Below are 21,094 nucleotides of genomic sequence, written 5' to 3'. Positions count from 1 at the left end.
GTAGTGGTTAACATAAGAATGTTAGTGCACAGATGAAAGACACATAATGCTTACTTCCCTTCAAAATCAGAATATGCCCAGCCGTGTCATCTGCTCAGAAGTGGCAGCCACGTGTGGGACCCAGCTGCACTCATCTACTGTTTGGAGAATTCTAGCCAGATGTTTTTTTCTCTTAAAAATTCCTTCGACATGGAAACAAGGATAAACAACGACGCACTCTTAAAAAATAGAATTGGTGGTGCAGAATAATAGCTCTGAGACTGATGAGTCAAAAGGTGAGCTATATGGCTGTAACAGAAGGCAATTTGTTTGTTGAAGGTCAGGTGGGTGGTACTAATATGAGTGTGTGCAGGGAACAGTGAAGCACGGTGGAGGTTCCTTGCAAGTTTGTGGCTGTATATCAGCAAACGTAGTTTGCCATTTAGCCAAGATTAATGGTGTCCTCGATGCTAAGAAATACAGAAAGATACTTAACCATCAAACAATGAAGCCAAAGAAATTATATTCTTCAGCAGAACAGCAATCCCAAACATACAGCCAATATAATTAAAAACTATCTTCAGCTTAAAGAATAACAAGGAGTCCTGGAAGTGATGATATGGCTCCAACAAAGACTTCATTTCAATACCATAGAGTTTGTCTAGGATTACCTAAAAAGGCAAACTTGCATAAGCCTACTTCCATCGAAGATCTGTGGTTAGTTCTCCAAGATGTTTAGAACTACCTCCCTGCTGACTTCCTTCAACACCTATGGTTAAGGGTACTGTGGTAGTTCAACTCACGTGGCGGTATACAGGGGTAGAAAATCAGAGCACCGTCTCTTTAAATCCTGGGTTGGTTTATTATTATGCGGCATAAACCAACACGAGCGGAAAATTAATTCAGCCTTTCTGGCTAAAACAGGAAAACAACAAAGAAAAAACAAAAATGCTGCATCACAGTACATATGTATGCGGGTGGCAACCCGCACTAGAGCAACACAGGTTTTGTCTTTCCTCTACAAGACACAAAACCACTAAAAACTCCTCTCTCCAGTCTAGCTGAACCCAGATTGCCTTTAGAGCCCAGTTATTTAAACCCCAGACCATGTGACTCTTTCCGTCATGTGACTGACCATATGATTATGACATCACACAGTTCCTGGCAGCTCTGGAGGTGGAGATAAGGTGGACCTCCTCCCTCCCACTCTATGAAGGTCCACATGAAACCAGCCCATTATGCAATTTTAACTTAACTTTGCAAACACATAGTGTGCTGGAGGAAAATAATCTGGTTTCATATCACTGACTGACGCCATTGAGCGCAGTGACACATATCTCCCCTCTATTACATTACCAGTGACTTTGTCACAGTAGAATAATTCATGCTGTTTTGAATTCAAAAGCTAGTCACACTAAATATTGATGTCATTTAGATTTAACTTTTGTTCATTTATTTTGCATTTTGTTAACTGATTAAAAATAACCTATAAAACACTTCTATTGTAGAAAGCATTCTTACTGTACAGCATTTCTTCCACACCTGCCTAAAACAGTGTGTGTGTGTGTGTGTGTATAATGTTATGGTTTTTTTTCTTTTTAATTTTTATTATATATTTATAAAGTTTATATATAAAATATTTTATGAGTTATTTAAAGTCAATTTAAAATAATTTCTTACTGAATGTCAATTTTACAAGGAAAAAATAAAGCTGGATATTTTGGCGTTACAAATGGTTTATTAATTTATTTAGTGCAGGGGCTATTTAACCACACATCTCTGTTTCCAAGAAGCGAGAAATTGATGCCAGTTCCAGACACAGATTAATGCTAAGAAAGCTATCTGTTATTGCCATTGGCATCTTATCTCTGCAAGCATCACCTGAAATGGAAGGAAGAGTTTATTAATTTGATATATAATGCACATATCTATACCTCTAAGCATTTAATGTGAGATAACCATTTATATATTGTCTAATAGTTTTTCTGTATTATATATCTAGCATAATGTTTTGTTATTATAAGAATTGTTAGTGTAATAATTTTGCTGTAGTTTGGTTACTTATAGATAGTTTTTTTTCACTCTGGTTTGTAATTTCGTAAAGTTATAGACTGAATTTAGGCGTGATAACTGCAGAGAAATCAGTACACTCTTTTATAAGGAAGATGCTCTGAGTAAAGGATAATAATGAGTTAACTAGGCTTCCTGACTTTATGTTGCCGTCAATACAAAGTGGCGCCGAATGCTGTTGGCCCTTCTGAGGCTTTCCTGACAACACACTAACAGACTTTGTGCAAGTCGTTTCCTATGAATTATTAAAACAAACGTTTGGCTGCTAATTGATGAACACTAATGTGTTTTCTAATCACTGCAGTTTGAGTTTTTAGCACTAAACAAAACAGTTACGATTGATCTGTGGCTTAGTCCTGGTTGCAGACGCCTGAAATCTCGGCCTTGCTTTTAAATGTTCATAGACGCCATGTAGCCCCAGGTCACATGGGATTGTGGGTCTGTCCTCTTCCTTTTTCTTCCATCTCCAAATTTAGTTACTTTGACTCTGAAGTCATTGGTAATTTAAACCAATTCAGCTGTTAGCCTTGCTTGAAATTGTCATCTTTTAAGAATCCTATTAGGCAATGTTTCCTTTATTTTTTTCTTGTGCTGCTCCTCATTATCATAATTATTGAAGTTTTGAGTAAATAGTTTGCTCACCTTTTATTATTAAAAAGAAACCCTATTTGCTGTGTACATTTTTATTTTTCATGTAAATTTTCTTAATATATACGGTAGGTTGCATTTCCCATAATATAATCTGGTGTCTGTACATGAAGAAGTACATGTGCAAGAATGAGTTAGATGATCATGTAGATAATATCATTTTCATACAAAAAATAAAAACAAGGTATACTTTTTTGAGATTTTGACACCAGTGAAATGTAATGGTGTTTTTTTGGAGGTCTTCATTTAAGAAAAATACTCATGGTTTACACTACCTTTCAAAAGATTAGGGTCACATAGAAATATCCTTTATTTTTGAAAGAAAAGCACATTTTTTTTCCAATGAAGCTAACATTAAATGATTCAGAAATACACTCTATACATTGTTAATGTGGTAATGACTATTCTAGCTGCAAACATCTGATTTGTAATGCAATATCTTCATAGGTGTATAGAGGCCCATTTCCAACAACCATCACTCCAGTGTTCTTATGGTACTTTGTGTTTGCTAACTGTGTAAGAAGGCTAATGGATGGTTAGAATACCCTTGATAACCCTTGTGCAAGTATGTTAGCACAGCTGAAAACAGATTGGCTGATTAGAGAACCTATAAACCTAACCTTCTTTTGAGCTAGTTGAGAATCTGGAGCATTACATTTGTTGGTTCCATTAAACTCAAAATGGCCAGAAAAAAAGAACTTTCATGTGAAACGCAACAGTCTATTCTTGTTCTTAGAAATGAAGGCTATTCCATGCGAGAAATTGCCAAGAAACTGAAGATTTCCTACAACGGTGTATACTACTCGCTTTAGAGGAGAGCACAGACAGGCTCTAACCAGAGTGGAAAGAGAATTGGGAGGCCCCGCTTTACAACTGAGACACAAGACAAGTACATTAGAGTCTGTAGTGTGAGAAATTGACGCCTCACAGGTCCTCAACTGGCAGCTTCATTAATTAGTTCACTCAAAACGCCAGTGTCAACGTCTATAGTGAAGAGGCGACTCCGGGATGCTGGCCTTCAGGGCAGAGTGGCAAAGAAAAAGCCATATCTGAGACTGGCTAATAAAAGGAAAAGATTAATATGGGCAAGAGAACACAGACATTGGACAGAGGAAGATTGGAAAAAAGTGTTATGGACAGACAAATCCAAGTTTGAGGTGTTTGGATCACACAGATGAACATTTGTGAGACGTAGAACAACTGAAAAGATGCTGGAAGAGTGCCTGACGCCATCTGTCAAGCATGGTGGAGGTAATGTGATGGTCTGGGGTTGTTGTGGTGCTGGTAAAGTGGGAGATTTGTACAAAGTAAAAGGGATTTTGAATAAGGGATGTTATCACACAATTTTGCAGCGCCATGCCATACCCTGTGGACAGCGCTTGGTTGGAGACATTTTCATCCTACAGCAGGACAATGACCCAAAGCACACCTCCAAATTATGCAATAACTATTTAGGGAAGAAGCAGGCAGCTGGTATTCTATCTGTAATGGAGTGGCCAGCGCAGTCACCAGATCTCAACCCCATTGAGCTGTTGTGGGAGCAGCTTGACCGTATGGTACGCAAAGAGTGCCCATCAAGCCAAACCAACTTGTGGGAGGGGCTTCTGGAAGCATGGGGTGAAATTTCTCCAGATTACATCAACAAATTAACTGCTAGAATGCCAAAGGTCTGCAATGCTGTAATTGCTGCAAAGGGAGCAGTCTGTGACGAAAGCAAAGTTTGAAAGAGAAAATTATTATTTCAAATAAAAATCTTTTTTTCGAACCTTGTCAATGTCTGGACTAGATTTTCAATTCATACGGTAACTCATTTGATTAATAAAAGTATGAGTTTTCATGGAAAACGCAAAATTGTCTGGGTGACCCTAAACTTTTGAACGGTAGTATATGTCTCCATCCGAATGTGGTTGTTCAAGTATATAATTTTGATGACCCATCTGTATGCGTATGGGCACACGTTACATATTTGCTGCATTTTTATTAGAGTTTTCCCCGCAGTTTTGTCATATAAACTGAAGCACTTAGTACTAGCAAAGTGAATGAGATTCATTTAGTCTTTATGAACATGCTGCTTATTTTTTGCAGTTTCAAATCTACAGCATTTTTTTCAGCATTTTGCAGCATTTGTTGTGCCAGGAGACACATTTTGATGCAGAAATGTCTGTAACAAATACTTACCCCGTGCACATGACCTAACTGACATCCAATGAAATTGTTGTAGGCCCTAGTGGGTACATGCAGTGATGTGTTTATCGTCTTTGTACAGTGCTGGGGGTTGTCCTTATTTTCATTTACTAACCTATATATGATATATATTCTGTATTGTAATCTTACACAAGTCCTTCTGATTCCCTTTATTCTAAATAATAGAATAATGAATACAAATATAGACCAGAAATCCAGTAAGAAACCCATGATTGTACAGTTAAAAAAAGAAAAGTGTAGGTTAAAAATGCAGCACCACATAAAAAAATAAAAACTAAACCTTAAAGTACTGTTTTGCGTAAGTGATTTTGATGACTTTATAATTTTTTGTGTAACCCAAAACTTTAGGCTCCAGCACTTAATATTCCTGGTCTGCCCAAATATATATATATATATTTTTATAACTAAAGTTATGAGTCTTAAGAGAGGTCACTTCACAGATATTAGCAAGTGATGAAATGATGTGATAAAGCGTAGAGACATACTGTATAAATCTTCATTTGTGAGAGGTTTCTGTAGTTCTAATGTATAGGCTCAGTTGACTAATATGAAATTAAAGCAGAAAAATGTTATTGCTTTGGTCTTGTTGACTGACTGCAGTGCTGGTTAATGACAGTTGCATATATGACATGGATTTGACCTTTTTTATCTTCCTCAAATATAACTACAAAATAGTTTTTTTATGTAAAACATTTTCGAGGTCCGTTACTTGTAACATTGACACATTATTTGGAAATTATTTGTAATTGTTGTAAGTTTATCATACACAACATTATCTCAGGTAGAGAGTTTGGGAGTTTAAAATTATTTTATTAATGCTCATTCTCACATCATTTTTTCACATGAGTGCCATCGTTTGTTTTTTTGTTTTTTTTTTCAATTGTGTCTGACAGTCTATGGGGCTGTTCACATGTCTTAGATTTTTTGCAGACTGAGTGGTATGTGCAAAATCACAAACATATTCATTTTTAGTGCACCATTGGTTGCACAGTGGTATATATGAGAAGAGGTTACATACAAAATGCTGATATAAAATACAATGAACAAACTAACAATGACAGGCAGGTACAGAAGGGAAGAGGGCCCTGCCTTTGTGGGCTGACAGTCTACACTCAGGATAATGGAGAAGGAGACAGTAGGTTGCAGAGTTGCGGCAGGTGGTGAGGTGACAGCAGGGTCATTACAGGCTGTAAGCTTTCTTGGAAGAGATGAGTTTTCAAGCACCATTTGAAAGTTCCGAACGTGGTGGTTAATCGAACATGTTAAGAGTACAGAATTCCTGAGGATGAGGGATACTCGAAAGATGCATTGGAGACGATTAGGTGAAGAACGTACGAGTGTGGAGGAGAGGAGATCTCGGGAGCATCAGAGATTATTTCAGGGATATAGGAGGAGACAGATTGTAAGTGGCTTTGTAGGTCAATCTTAGTACCTGGATTCATTGGGGAATTGGAAGCCAATGATGGGATTTGTAGAGGGCAAAAGTGGAGGAGTAGAGAGAGGAGAGGTGGATTAATCGGGCAGCTGTCACGAGGAGACTAGGTGAGCTAATAACCCGGGCCCCTGCAGTTTCCCTCAGACTAGGGAAATCCTGACTGACCCTCTACCTGGAGTTTACACTGATGGTGTGCATGTCCAGGCCTCGAACCTCACCCTGACTCCTGTTTTAACCCTAGGCTGATACCTCCGCCCTCCACCCAGTGAAGAGGTAATATTCCAATACCCACAGTTAGCACAGACAAGGATAAAGGAAAATATACACCACGCCGCAGTCACTCAGGAATACACTATAAATGTGCAGGGCAAAATAAATACAAATATAGGAAGGAGTAAATAAGACAGAGGAAAATACACCACCAGCAACGAATCTCCAACAACCAGCTCTCCACTCCAGACCGAGATAACAACGCACAAGACAGAAGCTATAATCGGCGACGCCCAATGAACAGGAGAACTATTTAAAGGCCATGGGAATGGCCCAGCTTCCAATCCGAGGATTAGGTAAATTAACCCCGGAACAGCTAGATAAAATCTAGCAGACGCCAATGAGCAAATAGTGGTCAAAAGCCGAATTACCGCTGTCTGTCGGACGACCTGGTCTGAACAGCGTCCGACATGACAGCAGCAGAGTTTAGGATGGACTGGAGAGGCGCAAGAGTGTTAGCTCGGAGGATATTGCAGTAGGCGAGGTGGCAGATAGTGAAGACATGCACTAATATTTTAGTAGATTTCAGGGTTGGTGAAAGGACAGATTCTGGAAATAATTTTGAGTTGGAGGCGGCAGGAGGTGGTAAGAGCTTGGATGTTCGAGTTGAAGTCAGTGGACTTCCAGTACAGAGGGAAATTTGATATAACTTATTGTGATAGATCAGATAGGGTAGTTAAGGGGGATGAAGGAAAAATGATGATATTTTGATAAAAACCTGATGAAACCGGTTCTTTTTTATCATACGTCAAAAAAATGATGTCTGAATGAGCCCTTAATATCTTAGGCTAAAATACTAAAAAAAAATCATAATTCTTGGGAATATATGTCCTTAAGAACACCTAACATTGCAAAATGTATTCCAAATACATAGTGCCGATTTTCTTTTTTTTGTGTATTGTTGCCACTGATGCAGCATTTTCTGTCGCCAGGTAAAAAGTGCCCTGTTTTTGCTCCTTTTTTATTTCCTCATCTTTCCGTAGTATACCACTTTTTTTTTATATTTGATATACAGTTCCTGAGATATGGGCCTTTTTATTTAGTGTTCATTTTCTGTTCTTAACCAAGGAGGCAGCACACACATGGTAATAATGTGGAGCAGTCTAAAGAGACACCCAAAGAGAATCCTTTTAGCCACTCCCCCTTTGTAAAGACCATAAAAATTAATGCCAGATAAAAAGGTCCAAATCTCTGGAACCGTATGGTGGATATTAAAAAAAAAAAAAATCCCTTAATATTCAGGTGATCAGCGGGAATAAATTTAGAGCAAAAGCTAGGCACTTTTGACCTGGTGATCGGTGTTCATTAATTTTAGCTGGTAATACTGAACATCCCGCACCCAATTCTCTGCACAGTGCATGGGATTGCTAGTGAGTTATTTCTACTTTGCGTGCTATTTTATTGTGTTTATAAATGTTGAATCTTTCATTCTCCCATTTGGGAGTGAATGTGTGTGTTGTTCTATATAGGGACGTAAACTGCCACCTCTAGGAGATATTTTGGACCACTTTACCAAATTGAAACATGGATCCAATACCAATCAAAAGATGTCTTTTTTATCATTTTCTCCTTTTGAAACATTTTATTCATTTCACTTATTTTCCTGTCCATCAATTTGATATTCACAATAATATTATCCACAAAGCACTCCATGGCTCAGCACCACCCTACATCTCCTCTCTGGTCTCAGTCTACCACCCTACCCGTGCCCTCCGCTCCACTAATGACCTCCGGTTAGCATCCTCAATAATCAGAACCTCCCACTCCCGTCTCCAAGACTTTACACGTGCTGCGCCGATTCTTTGGAATGCACTACCTAGGTTAATACGATTAATCCCCAATCCCCACAGTTTTAAGCGTGCCCTAAAAACGCATTTGTTCAGACTGGCCTACCGCCTCAACGCATTAACCTAACTATCCCTGTGTGGCCTATTAAAAATAGAAAAAAAAAACAAAACACATAATCAGGTTCCTTGCATCGTGTTCTCATACACTTTATGCAGTTAATAGCCCTCTGTGTCTGTACTGCTACATACTTAGGCAGTTAAGTGGTTCATGCAGCTTTACATGAACACCCGAGCCTTACACTATGGCTGGTCCAAATAACTAAAGCAATTGTTACCATCCACCTCTCGTGTCTCCCCTTTTCCTCATAGTTTGTAAGCTTGCGAGCAGGGCCCTCATTCCTCCTGGTATCTATTTTGAACTGTGATTTCTGTTATGCTGTAATGTCTATTGTCTGTACAAGTCCCCTCTATAAGTTGTAAAGCGCTGCGGAATATGTTGGCGCTATATAAATAAAAATTATTATTATTATTATATTAGATTTTAGAAAATGTTCATTGCCTGCTTTAGACTAAGATGTTTTGTTTACACACATTTCAATCATGCATATAGAAATGCAATAACATTTATTTCTGATTACATAACTTTGATAACATTTTCTAGTAGAGTATCTTACTGAAAGTTCTGAAACAGAATTGTCAGCATCCTCATTATAAATACTTTATAAGTATTGGCCTGAGTGTAGACAGGCAGGCTTCAATTTATTTATATATTTTTCTTTTCTTTTTTTTAATGAAACATTTATTTAATTATTGGGTAATTTGTCTTTGTCTACTAAATAGAAAACTTTTCAATATTTGTTCTCTTGAAAAATGTATGATTTACATTTGTATTATTGTCACGAGTGTGTCAGAGGCTGCAGACCGTCGCTCTGCATCTAACTGTTGAAGGTCTCAGCAGTTTGCTTTGCAAACTTCTTCCTAGTTCTTCTGACTCTAGGACCCAGTGGCAACTTTCCCCTGGCTCTAGTTGACACACCTGGACCAGGGTGTTTATAACGCCCAGCTTGCTGCTGGAAGTTGCCAGTGATATTTTCATTTCCCCCGTTGAGGCTTGGAGCTATAGCAGTCGGCTATCTTCCTCCCTGGTGTTGTTGGAGGACGTATGTGTTACTTCTCTGAGACTACTCAAGTTAGGTGTACCCTTTGTTCGTCTATCCTCTTTTGTTTTTAGTTGTAGTGGGGATTGACTAGTGCACATCCTGTCCCTCCCTATGCAGGGCTTACTGCTAGGGTCAGGCAGGGATTAGGTATCCTGCTTGGCTATAAGTGTATATCCTATATAGGGACATTAGGGCAGACAGAGTGATGTTAGATCTGTCTAGGGGTCTCCACTCCCCCCTTCCCTAGTGCTCGGATCCCTTCCCCTTATCCCTTCATGTTGCACTTAGTCGTTCCAACACTGTGCGTGACAATTATTCTATGGTTTGATTTTATTGGTTTTACTACTTTTTAGTTTTTATGGGTGAGGGTAAAGCCTACAGTTTGGTGGCTTATAGAGGTTGTCTTGTTTAAGAAAAAATTGCAGTCACTCTAAGGGGGAAGTGATCTATAGGGCAACTCCTCATGGCAAGGGGAGACAATCTAGATCAGTATTTCCCAAACACCAGTCCTCACGGACCCCACGGGTCATGTTTTCAGGATTTCCATAGTGTTGCACAGGTGAGACAATTCCTGATACCTTGATGATACTTCAACTACTTGCGCAATATTAAGGAAATCCTGAAAACATGACCCGTGGGCTCCGTGAGAACTGGAGTTTGGGAAACACTGATCTAGATCCACATGGAGACAAACAGGAGGCCACAGCAAACAGATGGGAGCATGGAGAGAAACTTTTATACCATCTCATGGAAATAGACCCTGTTCTCAACCCTCGTCTTCCTCACATTCTTTTATAGAACAGAGATCCCCAACGGGCTATGATCTGAGATAAACACACTAATTATGCAAAGGCAAATCATAAATGTAACATCTTACAATTTAAATAAAAATTAGTTTGGAGTATTGAAAAAAGGGCTCAGTTTCGTCCCAACTAATGAATATAACTGCTTTAAGATCACAACATTATTGTTAGAAACTTAAAATGGAGACTTTTCTTCCATAATCATAATAAAGAGCAATGTCATCAGCTGAGACTCTCAGATGAAGACTTTGAGGGTTTTCAAGCACTTTTGGGATTACTGTAGGAAAATAATGTATCGGTAAGGGTCCATTCACGGATATTAAAAGGAGAAGCACGCGGATGCCTCTTAATAAGGATTTCACCACTATTAAATCTAATATATAAAGCTGAATGTGTGTGTGTGTGTATGTATGTATGTATGTATGTATGTCCGGGATTGGCATCTGAACCGTAGCAGCTACAGCCACAAAATTTTGCACAGTCACACGTCTGGACCCCGAGAGCGTCATAGGCTATGTTGTGAGGTGAAATTTTAACCCCGCGCTTTCCAATTCACCAAACAATTTTGCCCCTATCTACATAATGGGGAAAAAGTGAAAGGAAAAGTGTTGGAGGCGTCGCAGCTACAGGCACAAAATTTTGCACAGTCACACGTCTGGACCCTGAGAGCGTCAAAGCTATATTGTGAGGTGAAATTTTAACCCCGCGCTTTCCAAGTCACCAAACAATTTTGCCCCTATCTACATAATGGGGAAAAAATGAAAGGAAAAGTGTTGGAGGCAAATTAACAGCTGCCAGATGTGAACAAGGGGGACTTAAAGAATGACAGCGATGGCACCAAAGAGTATATACTGTACAGTTGCTAAGGTGGGGCCCCAACATGGGATAATCACACCACCACGGGGATATGAACACACACACAAAATGCGCCACACACTACCACGTGCTCGAACACATATACCACCCTCAGTGCACATTTCACCACACATACACCAACCTCGCCACATAAAAGTAGAAACACAAAAGTCGCCGCTCAAAACTCGCCACGCGCAAAACTCTCCACATGCAAAACTCGCCACACGTGCAAAACTCGCCACACGCAAAACTTGCACACGCAGAAAAATTGCCACACGCAGAAAAATTGCCACATGCACAAAAGTTGCAACACATGCAAAAGTTGCCTCACACAAAACTTGCACATACTCAAAAGGCACCACACATAAAACTCGCCACGCGCAAAACTCGCCATGCGCAAAACTTGCTGCACACAACTTGCTACACTAACCTGTCACATGCAACTCGACACACAAAAAGTTGCTACACGCATGTCGCCACACAAAACTCATCTCACAAAAGTCCCTACATGCATGTCGCCACACGCAACTCAACACACACAACTTGACACACGAAACTCGCCCTAAAACACACACAAGTCTGGTATCCTTCAAAAATAAAAATCTGATTAATAAGCAGACAAACTACAAGAGCAACAAATGTACCATATAGGAATCCGGCAGCTGTCAGTCACATGACCAGTCTATTATGTGTATGTGTGAGCTAATATATACTGCCAGGGGGTGGGCTTACTGTTGGCTGGGGATTTATCAGGCTGCCATTTTAGCTTACAAATACTGAGGTAAAAATACTGACCAAATAACGTGTGAACGAGGGCTAATACAGGAGGAGATGGCATACAGCTATATACTATATACAGGAGATGACACACAGGTATATACTATTTACAGGGGAGATGACACACAGGTATATACTATATACAGGAGGAGATGACACACAGATATATACTATATACAGGAGAGATGACACACAGGTATATACTATATAGAGGAGGAGATGACATACAGGTACATACTACATACAGGAGGAGATGACATACAGGTATATACTATATACAGGAGGAGATGACACACAGGTATATACTATATACAGGAGCAGATTACCTACAGGTATATAGTATATACAGGAGGAGATGACACAGGTATATGCTATGTATAGGAGGAGATGACATACAGGTATATACTATATACAGGAGATGACACACAGATATATACTATATATAGGTGAGATGACACACAGGTATATACTATATACAGGAGATTACATACAGGTATATCTAATATATAAAGCTGAATGTGTGTATGTATGTATGTGTGTATGTCCGGGATTGGCATCTGTACCGTCGCAGCTACAGCCACAAAATTTTGCACAGTCACACGTCTGGACCCCGAGAGCGTCATAGGCTATGTTGTGAGGTGAAATTTTAACCCCGCGCGTTCCAATTCACCAAACAATTTTGCTCCTATCTACATAATGGGGAAAAAGTGAAGGGAAAAGTGTTGGAGGAAAATTGACAGCTGCCAGATGTGAACAATGAGGACTTAAAGAATGAGAGCGATGGCGACAAAGAGTATATACCGTACAGTTGCTAAGGTGGGGCCCCGACATGGGATACTCACCACACACGGGGATATGAACACAAACACAAAATGCGCCACACACTACCACGTGCTTGAACACATATACCACCCTCAGCACACATTTCACCACACACACACACCAACCTCGCCACATAAAAGTCGAAACACAAAAGTCACCACTCAAAACTCGCTACATGCAAAACTCGCCATATGCAAAACTAGGCTCACGCAAAACTCGCCACACGTGCAAAACTCACCTCATGGAAAACTCACCTCATGCAAAACTTGCACACACAGAAAAATTGCCACATGTACAAAAGTTGCACCACATGCAAAAGTTGCCTCACACAAAACTTGCACATACTCAAAATGCACCACACATAAAACTCGCCACGCGCAAAACTCGCCATGCACAAATCTTGCTGCACACAACTTGCTACACTAACCTGTCACATGCAACTCAACACACAAAATGTTGCTACACGCATGTCGCCACACAAAACTCATCTCACAAAAGTCGCTACATGCATGTCGCCACACGCAACTCAACACACACAACTTGACACATAAAACTCGCCCTAAAACACACACAAGTCTGGTATTGTCCTTCAAAAATAAAAATCTGATTAATAAGCAAACTACAAGAGCAACAAATGTACCATATAGGAAATACGGCAGCTGTCAGTCACATGACCTGTCTATTATGTGTATGTGTGAGCTAATATATACTGCCAGGGGGGAGGGCTTCCTGTTGGCTGGGGATTTATCAGGCTGCCAATAGCAACCAATCACAGCTCAGCTTCTATTTTGCTACAGTTAATTAACCTGAGCTCTGATTGGTTAATATAGGCAACAAAGACATTCTCAGTATAACAAAGCTAATATATGTTGTGAAATGCTTCTATTTGCTTAGTTTTTGCCTTTTAATAATTACATTTCTATCTATTTGTTTTGTGGTTTTTGTGTGCAGAATAAATTTTTGTTAACACATTCTATTTTGCTAACAGCAGTCATTAACCCGGGCGAAGCCGGGTAGTACAGCTAGTATTGATATATTTTTGAAAGTGGTGGAAGGTGACATGTCAAATTTCACATAGGAATTTGATCCATGCTCCCAATCTGGACAAATTGGGGGAGATTTAAACTTATATAATTTTTCTTATTTTTTCATATTTTAAAAACTTTTTTTTTTACTTTACACTTGCTTCAATAGTCTCCATAGGAGACTAGATGCTGCAATTATTCGATTGTTTGTGCTACATTGAGCAGGGCTTCAACCCTACTGTGTGTAGCTAATATGATTACCTGCTATTAGCGCCAACTTCTGGGCGGCGCTCATAGCTGTCTGGCTTTGACAACCTCATGGGGTCTCTTGGAGACCCCAAGTTGTGATGACAACCTATCGGCGACCTGCAATCATGTGACACAAACGCTGATGGGTGCGATTAGTGACGTGCTTCTGCTTGTACTTGATAATTGCACTTAAACATATTGGCTGCCTGGATTATGCATGTTTATGTGAAAATCCATATTTATTATAATTGCTGGACCTGAAATAATGAGCAATTTTCATCTATTGTGTCCCCCCATTTCTGTCATGGGATTACAGCGTCAGTGTGGAGCCAGAAGACCGCAGCGTCTGATTGCTCCTACTCCGGCATTGTGAAGAAGTACTTCTCCTTCATTTTAATGGTGTTTATTCCTTCTGGCAGAACAGGGGTTAATCAGCCATGTTGGAAATCTCTGAGCTCGCAGCTGAGCTCAGCTAGCCACTCCTTTCCTCTTTAAATCTGGGCTCTGATGCAAATCTTTGTCAGAGCTAGCATTTGCTGCATGGCTTTCGGAGGGAGAGGTGTCCATATGAGAAGGAGTGTTGGAGAAGTTATCTGTGACTGTTGCTTGGTTTGTAAGTGTGGTAATTCCCAATCCTTCTCTATTTTGGTTTATTCCATACCTCCACGCCCCGGTGCATTCCTCTGTTATATGTGAGTGAATTTTTTTATGCCTGAAGTTTTCTGTTAACCCTTGTTTGTGTTGCCTTGTTTTTTGGGTTGGTGTCTACGGTGCACAGTAACACCCCACTTCCTTGTTTGGGGGAAGAGAACAAACGGAGGGGTGACTCAGGAGATAAGGCAAGGGTGAAGGCCCCAGCATCTTCACTTTCAGAAGTATCCTGGAGAATAGGGCGAGCTAGTGCACCCCCTAGTTTTAGGAACAGGGAAGGAGCCCCTGGTTCCGGGGCAGCCGACAGCTGTGTCCTGACAATTTACTTGTAAATTGTAAGTTTGCGTACAGGGACCTCACTCCTAATGTAACTGTTTAAACGGTCTTACCTTGTATTGAATTTGTCTGTATATTATTATTATTATTATTATTGTTATTATTATTTATTTATTTATATAGCACCATTGATTCCATGGTGCTGTACATGAGAAGGGGTTATATACAAAATACAGATATCACTTACAGTAAGCAAACTAACAATGACAGACTAAAACAGGGGAGAGGACCCTGCCCTTGCTGGCTTACATTTTACAGGTTGACAAGGAAGGAGACAGTAGATCGGGGGGATGCAGCAGCTCCGGTGTTGGTGAGGCGGTAGCTCCAGTAATGGTGAGGAGGCAGCGGGGTCATTGCAGGCTGTAAGCTTTCTTGAAGAGGTGGGCTTTCAGGTTCCGTCTGAAGGATACGAATGTGGTTGATAGTCGGACGTGTTGGGGCACAAAATTCCAGAGGATGGGGGATATTCGGGAGAAGTCTTGGAGGCGATTAGGTGAGGAGCGAACAAGTGTGGAGGAGAGAAGAAGGTCTTGGAAGGACCAGAGATTATGTGAGGGAAGATATCGGGAGATTAGTTCAGAGATATATGGAGGAGACAGGTTATGGATGGCTTTGCAGGTCACTATTAGTAATTTGAACTGGATACGCTGAGGGAATGGGAGCCAATGAAGAGATTTGCAGCGGGGAGAAGCAAGAAGTAGCGAGGAGACAGATGAATTAGTCGGGCAGCAGAGTTAAGGATGGAATGGAGAGGTGCAAGGGTGTTAGCAGGAACTATTTGTCAGCACTTAATTGTAAAGTTGTGCGCTATACACATTTAATTAGCGGAATATGTTGGCGCTATACACATTTAATTATTATTATTATTATTATTTAATGTATTAGCCTGATTTATACAATAGAGCATTTTCTTTTCAAAATCATTTTTATTATTTTTCAAAGTAATTATAACAGAGAAAGATGTTATTCAACCCACATTAAACATAGCAATAATGAACAATTTTTTTGTAAAATATTTAGTTTTTTGATAATTGATAATACATTTGTTTTAACACTAGCTTTGGATATGCTAACACGAGAGATGAACGAATAAATTTGCATGACCCTGCTCCAGCAGCCAGGTCAGAATTCTTGAGTGCATATCTTCTCCTGGTATTCCCAACTCCTTATTTCTTTAGCCAGCCTGATTCAACATCATGCTTGCATCACACCACCACAATGGCGCTCCAGGCTGGCTAATGAAAAGAGGAGCCACGGATGCCAGCATGGAGAAGGCATTTTGCAGGCCTCTCATCCAGCCGCCACAGAATTGATTTGCTCATCTCTAGTTTACAAATTGTGCACATGGCTTTTATTTACATAGAATTTATTTATTGTGGATATTTATTTCCTTATTGGATTTTTTATATTTACAGACTCTAAAGACTGGACTTACAATGGTTGGAAAAGTTGTTACCCAGCTTACTGGTACACTGCCTGCAGGATCTTCCGATGAAGACTTATCAACACACAGCAACACCAGGCGTAGTCCTCTTGTTCCAGGAGTTATCACTATTATTGACACAGAAACTGTTGCTGAAGGACAGGTAATTTTTTCTTCATAATTTCAAAATTGTGATATTGAAATCATAAATAAAAATTGTATTATTGTCATAAATGTTTGTGTCTACATCATAACAAGCTTGATGGTGTCATTTTTTTTAAGTAGACAGACTGGTTAATAGATAATTTGGAGAAGACAAGCAAGCACCATTTTATTACTAAGTGCACACCACAATTAACAGAAAATGAATTATTTAAAAGATGAATGAGGCTCAACACAATGTGCAAAGTGGGAAAGAAATCATTAAAGGGAAATGCCAGTTGTTAGAGCCCAAGGCAGGATCAATTATCTAGCTTCATGACCACAGCATATGGTCTTGGACCAATAACTTGCATATGTAGTTTGTGCGCTTTATTTTTATGTGTACATTAATCATATGTACACTAATAGTATGTACATGCACTTAAGATTCTATATACTTAAATGCACAACTATATATTGGTGCTTTAAATGTTCTAACTCCTCTACATCTAAAACATTTTTGTTATTCACCGAATCAAAATAGGTAATATTAATGACACCATGTATTTTATTTTTTCTAAACAATATAAACCAAGGGTGCACAAGTTATGTTTGTCTGAGGGTCATATTGTCATATTCAACCATTAACATGCAATGCAAAACTTACCACTCATGTTTCTTCACCCCAATCAACATCTCAAGACAAAGATGCGTTCATGTAGTTCTCTTCATTGGAAGTTATGATAACTTTCATTTCATGACTCTCATAAACTACAACACTGTGCCCTGTGTGTACATATAGCCAGCCACCTATTCAAAGCTTGGCATAGAAAGTGACTTCATGGTGGCCATATACAAAGATTAAGAACTAATACTAAAGCATTTGGCTGATATATGTCTAATTTATATGGCGGTCTGTAGTTTTAGAAATTCCAAACGGCAGATAAGGGACCCCACTTTCTTGATACATTATATGGACATAAATATTAGGATGCCTACATGTTACACATAAAGGATAGTGATGAGCGAGTATGCTCGTTACTCTAGTTTCTTCAAGCATGCTCGGGTGGTCTCTGAGTATTTTGGCGTGCTAGGAGATTTAACTTGTGTCGACGCAGCTGCATGATTTGCGACTGCTAGACAGGCTGAATACATGTGGGGGTTGCTTAACAAACAGGCAATCCCCACATGTATTCAGGCTATCTAGCAGCCACAAATCAGGCAGCTGCGTTGAAATAATATCTAAATCGCCGAGCACGCCACAATGCTCAGAGACCACCCAAGCATGCTCGAAGAAACTCGAGTAATGAGTATACTCGCTCATCACTAATAAAAGAGCATTTATGACGACATTCTAATTTCATAAGCATAATATGGCTCAGTCCCCCCTTGGCAGCTAAATCATCTTTCACTCTTTTGGGAAGCCTTTCTTCAAGATTTTGCAGTGTGACTGTGGACATTTCATTTTTGAGGTTAAACATTGATGTTGGATGAGGCTTGGCTTGCAATATTCGTTTTAGTTCATCCTAAAGATCTTTGATATGATTAAGTTCTGGACTCTGTGCAGGCCAGTCTCGTTCTTCCACATTACCATGCCTTTATGGACTTTGCATTGTACACTGGGACACAATCATACTGGGACAGAAAAAGGCCTTTCTCTGTTCCCACTAAATTGGAGAATACAATTGTCCAAAATGTCTTGGTTTTCTAAATCATTAAATTTTAACTGTCGGAATTTTTATTTAATAGATTAATAATACACATTAAAATAATCAACTTTGTAATATATCTTGTTACAGAATCTGCTCTTTTACTTCCCCAGATATAATTAATCCCATATGTTCAATGTGTGGGTGATATGTTCAGTTAATCTCATATGTTGAATGTGAGGGTGATATGTCCCTTCTCTGATGATGTCCTCATGGATTTGACACTTTTTTTGAACCCCACATGTTCCAAGTGCTAGTTTTCTACAGACAGTTCACCTATTTGCACATTTCGTATGTAGTAGAGATTCCCAAACTTTTGTAGTTTGTAAGCCACTTTCAAACACCTTTGGTTAGTTAGATCCCCCCAACCATATAATTAACAGTAAGAAAGTCTGTGTAACTAGTAATATGTTTTTTTTCTGTAGTGTTATCTTGATATTTGGGCAGTTGTAAGAAATGTTATTAAAGGGTTACCCAGCCTTCGACTCTGCAGTGACTCTATGTACCGTAACTGTAGTCTTGTGAATCCTTACTGCTTATTATGAGGATTCACTGGTTCTGGTGCTGGGAACGGCACATTACCGCAAGTATGCGATTTGCAGTCACATGCTGACTAAACTCTTTCCGGCCTCACTCAAGTCAAGTGTATTGAGCGAGACCAGACTAGTCTAATTGAAAGGTGTGCTTAAGCATGCAAATGACACACTTGTGGTGACTTAACCGCTCCTGCTGCCAGCGCAGTGTGGACGCTGTGAGGATTTACAAGTCTGTGGTCACATACAGTGACTGCAGACATGTACCCAGGGCTGTCACTAGGAATTTCGGGGCCCCATACTGGCAAATTTTTTTGGGCCCCCTTGAGACTCATCCCAGGCTCCACCCCTCGAACCGCCCACAGTCCCACCGCCCTCTCTTGGAAAAACGCCACGTCTGCACCACATCCTCACCAATCACACATTTACAGTTCCCGTCACCACATACATAGACAGCAATTTTTGTTTTGGCCAAAAGATTTTTTAATCCGCCACCATGACAAGGTAGACTGTTTTGGCTGGGCTTTACTCTACTGTAACTTATTAAACATTTTTTAAAATATCCAATAAAATGTAGGCATATTTTTATTTATTTTTCAATTTTTTAAATGACCATTAATATCACATGCAAGGGACAAAAATAACTGCACCATCATCAGACTACATATTACCACATATATTGATCAAATAGTACCACATACAAAGAACAAAAACCGCCACACCATGACCAAACTATGTATTACCACTACATAGTGACCAAATAATACCACATACAAGGAACAAATATTGCCACACCATGTCCAAACCACATATTGCCACCACAGTGACCGAATAATAGCTTATACAAGGAACAAATACTGCCACACTAAGACCAGATCAAATATTACTACCACATGGTGACCAAATAATAGCTCATACAAGGAACAAATACCGCCACACCATAACCAGGTCACATATTACCACAACATAGTGACTGAATACTACAATACTGATCATTAATAAAAAAAACCACAATACTAATATCAAACAGACACACTGGCGCTATATACAGTGCCTAAAAGTAGTATTCAACCCCCTGCAGATTTAGCAGGTTTAATAAGATGCAAATAAGTTAGAGCCTTCAAACTTCAAACAAGAGCAGGATTTATTAACAGATGCATAAATCTTACAAACCAAAAAGTTTTGTTGCTCAGTTAAATTTTTATAAATTTTAAACATAAAAGTGTGGGTCAATTATTATTCAACCCCTAGGTTTAATATTTTGTGGAATAACCTTTGTTTGCAATTACAGCTAATAATCGTCTTTTATAAGACCTGATCAGGCCGGCACAGGTCTCTGGAGTTATCTTGGCCCACTCCTCCATGCAGATCTTCTCCAAGTTATCTAGGTTCTTTGGGTGTCTCATGTGGACTTTAATCTTGAGCTCCTTCCACAAGTTTTCAATTGGGTTAAGGTCAGGAGACTGACTAGGCCACTGCAACACCTTGATTTTTTGCCTCTTGCACCAGGCCTTGGTTTTCTTGGCTGTGTGCTTTGGGTCGTTGTCTTGTTGGAAGATGAAATGACGACCCATCTTAAGATCCTTGATGGAGGAGCGGAGGTTCTTGGCCAAAATCTCCAGGTAGGCCGTGCTATCCATCTTGCCATGGATGCGGACCAGATGGCCAGGCCCCTTGGCTGAGAAACAGCCCCACAGCATGATGCTGCCACCACCATGCTTGACTGTAGGGATGGTATTCTTGGGGTCGTATGCAGTGCCATCCAGTCTCCAAACGTCACGTGTGTGGTTGGCACCAAAGATCTCGATCTTGGGCTCATCAGACCAGAGAACCTTGAACCAGTCAGTCTCAGAGTCCTCCAAGTGATCATGAGCAAACTGTAGACGAGCCTTGACATGACGCTTTGAAAGTTAAGGTACCTTACGGGCTCGTCTGGAACGGAGACCATTGCGGTGGAGTACGTTACTTATGGTATTGACTGAAACCAATGTCCCCACTGCCATGAGATCTTCCCGGAGCTCCTTCCTTGTTGTCCTTGGGTTAGCCTTGGCTCTTCGGACAAGCCTGGCCTCGGCACGGGAGGAAACTTTCAAAGGCTGTCCAGGCCGTGGAAGGCTAACAGTAGTTCCATAAGCCTTCCACTTCCGGATGATGCTCCCAACAGTGGAGACAGGTAGGCCCAACTCCTTGGAAAGGGTTTTGTACCCCTTGCCAGC

The 21,094-nt window shown here is 40.0% G+C and overlaps 1 protein-coding gene across 10 annotated transcripts in view; it reads left to right on the top strand.

The window, feature by feature from the left end:
* BCAS3 (BCAS3 microtubule associated cell migration factor) overlaps positions 1-21,094 on the top strand; it is a 1,590,540-nt gene that overhangs the window by 353,991 nt on the left and 1,215,455 nt on the right. For all 10 annotated transcript variants that reach the window (XM_077296228.1, XM_077296227.1, XM_077296225.1 and 7 more), the window contains one exon: positions 16,488-16,658. In XM_077296228.1, coding sequence (XP_077152343.1) covers positions 16,488-16,658 — 171 coding nt within the window. The remainder of the gene's footprint in view (positions 1-16,487; positions 16,659-21,094) is intronic.

This window comes from Ranitomeya variabilis, chromosome 3, assembly GCF_051348905.1.
Source record: "Ranitomeya variabilis isolate aRanVar5 chromosome 3, aRanVar5.hap1, whole genome shotgun sequence".
Classification (NCBI taxonomy): domain Eukaryota; kingdom Metazoa; phylum Chordata; class Amphibia; order Anura; family Dendrobatidae; genus Ranitomeya; species Ranitomeya variabilis.
This window is presented reverse-complemented; position numbering and strand designations above follow the sequence as displayed.